Below are 7875 nucleotides of genomic sequence, written 5' to 3'. Positions count from 1 at the left end.
CCTGTCCCCAAGAGGCCATGGACCCATATTTCAATGGATTTCATCTCTGATATGCCTGTCTCTCAGAGGATGACTGTTATTTGGGTGATTTGTGATAGGTTCTCTAAGATGGTTCATCTTGTACCACTCCCTAAGTTACCGTCTTCCTCTGAGTTGGTGCCCCTGTTTTTACAACAGGTGGATCGTTTGCACAGGATTCCTGAGAACATTGTATCTGACAGAGGAGTCCAGTTTGTGTCTAGATTTTGGAGAACTTTCTGTTCCAGGCTGGGAATTCAGTTGTCCTTCTCCTCTGCTTTTCACCCTCAGACCAATGGGCAGACAGAGAGAACAAACCAGACCTTGGAGTCATATTTGAGATGTTTTATTTCTGCTGATCAGGATGATTGGGTTTCATTTTTGCCCTTGGCCGAATTTGCTTTAAATAATAGAGCTAGTTCTGCCACTTTGATGTCACCTTTTTTTGTAACTTTGGGTTTCATCCTCGATTTTCTTCAGGGCAGGTGGAGCCCTCTGCCTGCCCAGGTGTTGACACTGTGGTGGAGAGAATGCACCAGATCTGGGACCAAGTGGTGGATACGTTATCTCTCTCCCAGGAAAAGGCCCAGCGGTTTTCCAACCGACATAGGACCATTGGTCCCCAGTTTAAGGTTGGTGATATGGTGTGGTTATCATCAAAAAATATTGCTATGAAGGTGGCTTCTCCTAAGTTTAAGCCTAGATTTATTGGACCTTACAAGATTGTGGAGATTATTAATCCGGTCTCTTTTCGTTTGACTCTTCCTGTCACATTTAAAATCCATAATGTGTTCCATAAATCTTTGTTGAAGAGGTTTGTTGAACCTGTTGTTCCGGGGGTGGCACCTCCAGACCCTGTATTGGTTGAAGGTAACATGGAATATGAGGTAGAGAAAGTACTGGATTCCCGTCTGGCTAGACGGAGACTCCAGTATTTGGTTAAGTGGAAGGGTTATGGTCAGGAGGATAATTCCTGGGTCTCTGCCTCTGATATTCATGCCAAAAGATTAGTGCGTGCCTTTCATCGGGCTCACCCTGATCGCCCTGGTGGCGTAGTTGAGGGTTCGGTGACCCCTCCTCAAGGGGTAGGTACTGTTGTGAGTTCATTTTCCCCTTCATTACTGAGGCCCGAGGAACTCCCTCTTCTGGTAAAGAAAGGTAGTGAGCCTGATTATCAAACACCTGAGGCTGATGATGACTGGCTGAGTGGAGTTACTGACTGGATATAAGGCTGCCGACGCCCTTCTGCCCTGCGGGTGATTTCTCTGTGGGATCCTTGGAGACCAGTCTGAATTCCTGCTCCTCTAAAGCTAAGTTTGCTGCTCGGCCTTTTGCTTTGGTGCTTTGTCTTTGTTTAGCTTTGTTTTTCTGGATTTCTGCCATTCCCTGCTGGGGTGTGCTGAATTCATTTAGCTCTGTCTTCTGAAAATACCTGAGTGCTGATTTAGTTTTTGAAGCCTAGCTGCTTCAGGGCCTTTTTCATATCAGCTTGTTGGCTTATGTCTTTGATAGGGTTTTGGCAGATTGCAGACAGCAGCCTTCCTGTCCTTTCCTATCTAGGTAGTTTTGGGCCCCGTCTTTGCTCAATCTATCTTTCTGTCTGTGTTAGTATTTTCATCTTGCTTCACCGTCATTATATGTTGGGGGCTGCCTATTGCTTTGGGGTCTGCTCTGGGGCAGTTTAGATTTCCCCTTTCTTACTTTAGGCCTATGTAATTCTCTGGCTGTGATCGAGGGGTCTAGGGCATCGTAGGAACCCCCCACGGCTACTGCTAGTTGTGTTGATAGGTTCAGGGGTCTGCAATCTGATAGTTGCCAACTTCTCTGGTTTTCTGGACTTAGCTTGTATTTCTGCTTTTGCCTCCTACGGCGACTCATTCATAACATTTGACCTCTTTTTGCTCTGTCTCAGAATATTTCAGAGTGCTGATATAGTGGGAGAAGTCTAGTGACTTCAGGGTTAATTTTGCTATGAGAAGTATTGGACATTATTTTTGTAGGGTTTTTTGCAGGTTGCAGACAGTGTCTTTCCTTTCCTTTCTAGTTAGTTTGGGCCCCATCATTTGCTCAGCCTATTTTCCTGCCTGTGTTTGTGCGTTCATCTTGTTTCACCATCAATACATGTGTGGGGGCTGTCTTTCCTTTGGGGTCTGCTCTGGGGCAGTTAGTTTTCCCCTTTTCATGCTTCAGGCTTATTTAGTCCTCCGGCTGTGATGAAGCGTCTAGGAACATCGTAGGTACGCTCCATGGCTGCTGCTAGTTGTGTGGTGGGATCTGCAATCTGCATAGTTACCAACCTCTCTGGTTTTCTGTGACTTAGCTTGTTTTGCTTTTTTTCTCCTCGGTGACACATTCATAACACCGGGGCCCACCATGCAGAGATGGAAAACTGCTGCTCAGTAATGGCGGAGACTATATGGTGTAGTACTAACTAGACACCTGCGGGTTAACCGCTGATCTGGTGTGTACAAAAGGGGGCTATTATCTCACAGAGCCGCAGTATCGGTAAACATAAATGCCGAAGCCTGTTCAAGCTCACAAACTCGGCAATGAGGAGCGCTCCGCAAATGGTCACAGAACTCAGCCCCACGGACACGGGGTCAGAGTCCCTCTAGACATGCAAAGCGCATGGTGCTGCAACTGTGAGGCCAGCAGTAGATACACTACAGATATAGTATGCAAGTGTGCGCAGCACCGCTCTGGCGCATGCCAGTAATCGTCCCGGGTTGGGCTAAGATAGCGCACAACTTGCGCACGGCGCTGCACAGGCGGTTACTGTTGCTAGGCGCAGTATGGGTATGTATGGGTAGGCACAATCGGACGCTAGTGGGTGTGGATACTAGGAGCATGGCGGCATAAGCATTGCCATCCGTTGGCGCTGACTCCAACTCTAGTTCCCAAACAAAAGCACAACCAGAGGGAGGGAGTTTTTAATGAGTGAGTCACCAGTCTCATGCATCCATCATCATACACACAACTACCAACAAAAGTCTATACTAGCGCACGGCTGTGCGGTCATGCAATCCTTTTATAGGTGCTGCCTTCCGGGACCTTCCAGATGGTCCAATCCAAGCTGCAACAGGATCTGAGCATGTGACCCATGGCCTCCAATAAGAGGACGACCCTCGGGCATGCTCAGTAGCCCGAAAGAAGGACTCAGTCCCAGGAGCTGCTTGCTGCTGACCAGTGCAGGCTGCTATAGCTGACCCTGAGATGGCAGCAGCAGCTGAACCGACAGCACTGGCCTGATCAAGACGCCGGGAACGATGTCTTTGCTGAGCAACCTCTTCTGCGGCCGGGACTGAATGGGAGACTGCAGAAGGCAAGGCTCGAGATTCCTCCTGTGCAGAGGCAGGAACCCAACGCCTAACAGGAGCTTGTTTGAAAGCAGTGAAGTCGTCTGGCAGGCGTATTTTCTTCCAACGCCGCTCTGCGACCCTGAATAATTGTCGAAGTTTTTTGGTGAGATTTTTGTGCCAGGGTTGCCTATTGATTCGTTGCACTTTGCCATTCATGAGAGTGGCGACTGAGTCTATGGTTGATGTGAGGGTGGCATTATACTGTAGAAAGCAGTGGTACTGTCCATGTTGTGGACTGAAGATATGGAGGACAGAGGTAGAAGAGAGTCTGAGAGTCTATGAATGTCTAGGTTTGCGAGGTTTCTGTGAGAGTGGCTGGACATGGGGGGCAGGTGAGGAGGATAGGGATGAGAAGGTGAGTAGGTGGTGGTCAGATAGGGGGAGGAGAGAGGTTGTGAGATTAGATAGGGAACAGAGGTGGGTGAAGATGAGGTCTAATGTTTGTCCATCTGTGTCCAAAGGATAAAGTGACAGGAGTTTGGAGGCTGCTGGCTGGCGGGTGTCAATAGGGATATTAAAGTCACCCATGATAATGGTGGGGATGTCAGCAGAGAGAAAGTGAAGAAGCTAGGTGGAGAATTGGTCGATAAAGGCAGTGGCTGAGCCTGGTGGTCGACAGCCATTTGGAGATTAGAGGGAGAGTAGGTATGGACAGAGTGGACCTCGACAGAAGGGAGGATAAGGGAGGGTGGCGGTTGGATAGGGTTGAAGGAGCAGTTTTTAGAGAGAAGGAAACCCACTCCTCCGCTATGTCTGTTGCAAGAGCGAGGAGTGTGGGTAAAGTGGTGGCCACCATAACTCAGTGCAGCAGGGGAGGCCGTGTCAGGGTGCGTCAGCCAGGTCTCAGTGAGGGCCAGGAAGGAAAGGTTGCAGGAAGTAAAGAGAACATGGATCACGTGGAGCTTGTTGCAGACAACTTAATATGTTGAAAATGGACTTGAAGTCTATCAGTTAATGTGTGGTGACATCTGGAACCAGGACCGAAGAGCCCATGGAGATCTCCAATCCAAAAGTGAGTGATGTTCACTTCTTCCTCAACCCCCCAACAGACAGGACATTATATTTTCTTTGTGGAGTGCCAGAGTGTGCTCTAATAGTAGCTCCACACAAGAATACCACCCTGGCAACTTCGCAATAGTACTAGATTACCTGATATCAAAAGAAGGAGGAATGTTTTAAATAATTGGTTCTACCTGTTGCAATTACACTCACTGGCCACTTTATTAGGTACACCTGTCCAACTGTGTGTTAAGACTTAATTTCTAATCAGCCAATCACATGGCGGCAACTCAGTGCATTTAGGCATGTAGACATGGTCAAGACAATCTCCTGCAGTTCAAACCGAGCATCAGTATGGGGAAGAAAGGTGATTTGAGTGCCTTTGAACGTGGCATGATTGTTGGTGCCAGAAGGGCTGGTCTGAGTATTTCAGAAACTGCTGATCTACTGGGATTTTCACGCACAACCATCTCTAGGGTTTACAGAGAATGGTCCGAAAAAGAAAAAAAATCCAGTGAGCGGCAGTTCTGTGGCCGGAAATGCCTTGTTGATGCCAGAGGTCAGAGGAGAATGGGCAGACTGGTTCGAGCTGATAGAAAGGCAACAGTGACTCAAATTGCCACCCGTTACAACCAAGGTAGGCAGAAGAGCATCTCTGAACGCACAGTGCGTCGAACTTTGAGGCAGATGGGCTACAGCAGCAGAAGACCACACTGGGTACCACTCCTCTCAGCTAAGAACAGGAAACTGAGGCTACAATTTGCACAAGCTCATCGAAATTGGACAGTAGAAGATTGGAAAAACGTTGCCTGGTCTGATGAGTCTCGATTTCTGCTGCGACATTCGGATGGTAGGGTCAGAATTTGGCGTAAACAACATGAAAGCATGGATCCATCCTGCCTTGTATCAACGGTTCAGGCTGGTGGTGGTGGTGTCATGGTGTGGGGAATTTGTTCTTGGCACTCTTTGGGCCCCTTGGTACCAATTGAGCATCGTTGCAACGCCACAGCCTACCTGAGTATTGTTGCTGACCATGTCCATCCCTTTATGACCACAATGTACCCAACATCTGATGGCTACTTTCAGCAGGATAATGCGCCATGTCATAAAGCGCGAATCATCTCAGATTGGTTTCTTGAACATGACAATGAGTTCACTGTACTCAAATGGCCTCCTCAGTCACCAGATCTCAATCCAATAGAGCATCTTTGGGATGTGGTGGAACGGGAGATTCGCATCAGGGATGTGCAGCCGACAAATCTGCGCCAACTGTGTGATGCCATCATGTCAATATGGTCAAAAATCTCTGAGGAATGCTTCCAGCACCTTGTTGAATCTCTGCCACGAAGAATTGAGGCAGTTCTGAAGGCAAAAGGGGGTCCAACCCCTTACTAGCATGGTGTACCTAATAAAGTGGCCAGTGAGTGTATATTGACCCTGCTGACAATCTCCAGGTCAAAGTAGACATACATAAAATAAATTAACTAAGGGACAAACAGATAACCCCTTCCTGATATATGCTGTATGTGTACGGTGCCAGAGGAGCTGTGTTTCTACAAACCACCATATATATCTAGTGCCATGATGGCGCGGGCTCACACCACTGAGATCGAGTGCGGGTGTCAGCTCTATGTAAGAGCTGACACCATGCAGCAATGCCCACGATCGGTGTAAGCACTGATCTCAAACGTTTAACCTCTCCAATGCCATTGTCAAAAGTGACCGCGACATCGAGGATCATTGCAGAGGGAGGGAGCCCCTAAGCGATTGAGTTGTGCTGATGGTCTCCATGGTGACCCCTGGCCACAGGGTCCTTCAGGGTCCTGCAGGGAAGGTGGCCAGTGAGGACCTGCTAAAAGCAGCACCTGACTCCTCCTCCCCTGCCAGTCGTTTGCTACTCCGATGCGCTGCAGTGCAGAACCATTGCAGAGTATCAGATCAGCAGTCTTTCAGCATAAGGATGATGTCTCATCCTGGGAGAATGTACAAAATTTAAAAAAAAGTTATTAAAAAGTGTCAAAATATTTTTTAAAAATCCTCAAATAAAGAAAAAAAAAATGAAAAAATATTACTGCAATAAATACATTTATGTAACAAAAAAAAGTATGCATATTTGGTATCGCCGCGCCCATAACGACCGCTCTATAAAACTGTACCACTAGTTAACCCCTTCAGTGAACATCGTAAAAAAAATAAATAAAGAGATAACTTTTAAATTCTAGTACCCATTTCTACATGAAAAGCTTTGACCACCAACATAAGCAGTAGAACCCACCTGCCACTGATGGGCTCTGATTGGATAAATCAGAAGAGTTCACAATTATCTCATGCAAGCTCAAGCTTTTATTATAGCATCAGGAACAAGTAGCAAATCAAGAAATACAACTCCCGGAATCCAGGACTTGAAGCTTTCAGAGTTGATCCTCACCATCTTCAGAATGTGAGATGGAGCTCAAAGTCTCTACCGTATTCTGACTTCTTTCCCTCACATCATGTGTGAGGTCTCACTGGTATTGTGTGGACGAGGACTGATGAAATGTCTCTGGTAAGTTGATAGCAGATGGTTCTTCCATGGAGGCTCTGGAGATGGGTGCAGGTTAGGGAGGCAGGGATCAGGAAAGCGGAGGAGATAGACGGCATCACTCACAGATTCCGTGACTTCTATCTTTAGTTTGGTTTCTCATAGGTTGTGTAGGCTTCCAGAGACTTCACAGGTCCATTCAAGGATATCACAGTTTCATTAGGAACTTTATCTCCAACGATGCTGACAATTCTGTTTCCATGAGATTCAGTATCATCAAACAAATACCAAACGCCCTTCTCGACTTGGTGAGACAAAACTGGGAAGGATAATTTTTTGTAAGATGCGCCTCTTAGCCTCTGACTGTCCCCTTTATAGTCAGTTCTTGGGTAGACTGAAATGACATAGTCGACCAAACCACCAGGCAATTTTCTCATTGAGCCGATGTTTTTGATCTTTATGTTAGAGCCGTAGTCTCCTTCCTTGTACACAGCGATGTCTCCCTTGTAGTCGGCTTCAGAAAACACAATCCAGATTCCATCCGATACTTTAATGGACTTCACTTCTTCTATAATGGCCAGAGATTTAAAGTCCTTTGTATCGTCCAAGATCTTAACTTCATCTCCACCAAAGCTTTCTACAGAAAACAGCTGGATCTTGCTCATTTTCTGCTTTTTGGTCTTATTCAGGATCAGGATTTAAGCTCAGTGTGATTGATGCCTTCTGCGAGTCTCCATTTATAGGAGATGGGAGGAGATTACACAAGACTCGCTTCATGAGAAATAATTCACTCAGATTCTACTGAAAACCACTTCAGTTCTTACACCACATCCTTACTGATGAAAACATTCAAAAGAACTAACATTTCTGCAGAAAATAGATAAAGAAGTTACCTCGGAAAAAATCCATAGCGTTCAATCGATCTCTGACACGAATCATTTGTCAACTGTTTACTGTACTATAAAAATTCATTGTGTT

General features: G+C 46.5%; 1 protein-coding gene across 1 annotated transcript; it reads right to left on the bottom strand.

Annotated features, from left to right (window-relative positions):
- Positions 1-7043: 7043 nt before the first annotated feature.
- On the bottom strand, positions 7044-7562 carry LOC141074915 (beta-crystallin B1-like). The gene has a single exon (XM_073562224.1). The coding sequence runs from the start codon at positions 7560-7562 to the stop codon at positions 7044-7046; it is 519 nt and encodes a 172-aa protein (XP_073418325.1).
- Positions 7563-7875: the final 313 nt, after the last annotated feature.

Source organism: Dendrobates tinctorius, unplaced genomic scaffold (assembly GCF_039654945.1).
Source record: "Dendrobates tinctorius isolate UK_male_01 unplaced genomic scaffold, ASM3965494v1 ptg000342l, whole genome shotgun sequence".
NCBI lineage: Eukaryota > Metazoa > Chordata > Amphibia > Anura > Dendrobatidae > Dendrobates > Dendrobates tinctorius.
The sequence above is the reverse complement of the archived record's forward strand: the minus strand, read 5'-3'. Positions and strand labels throughout refer to the sequence as shown.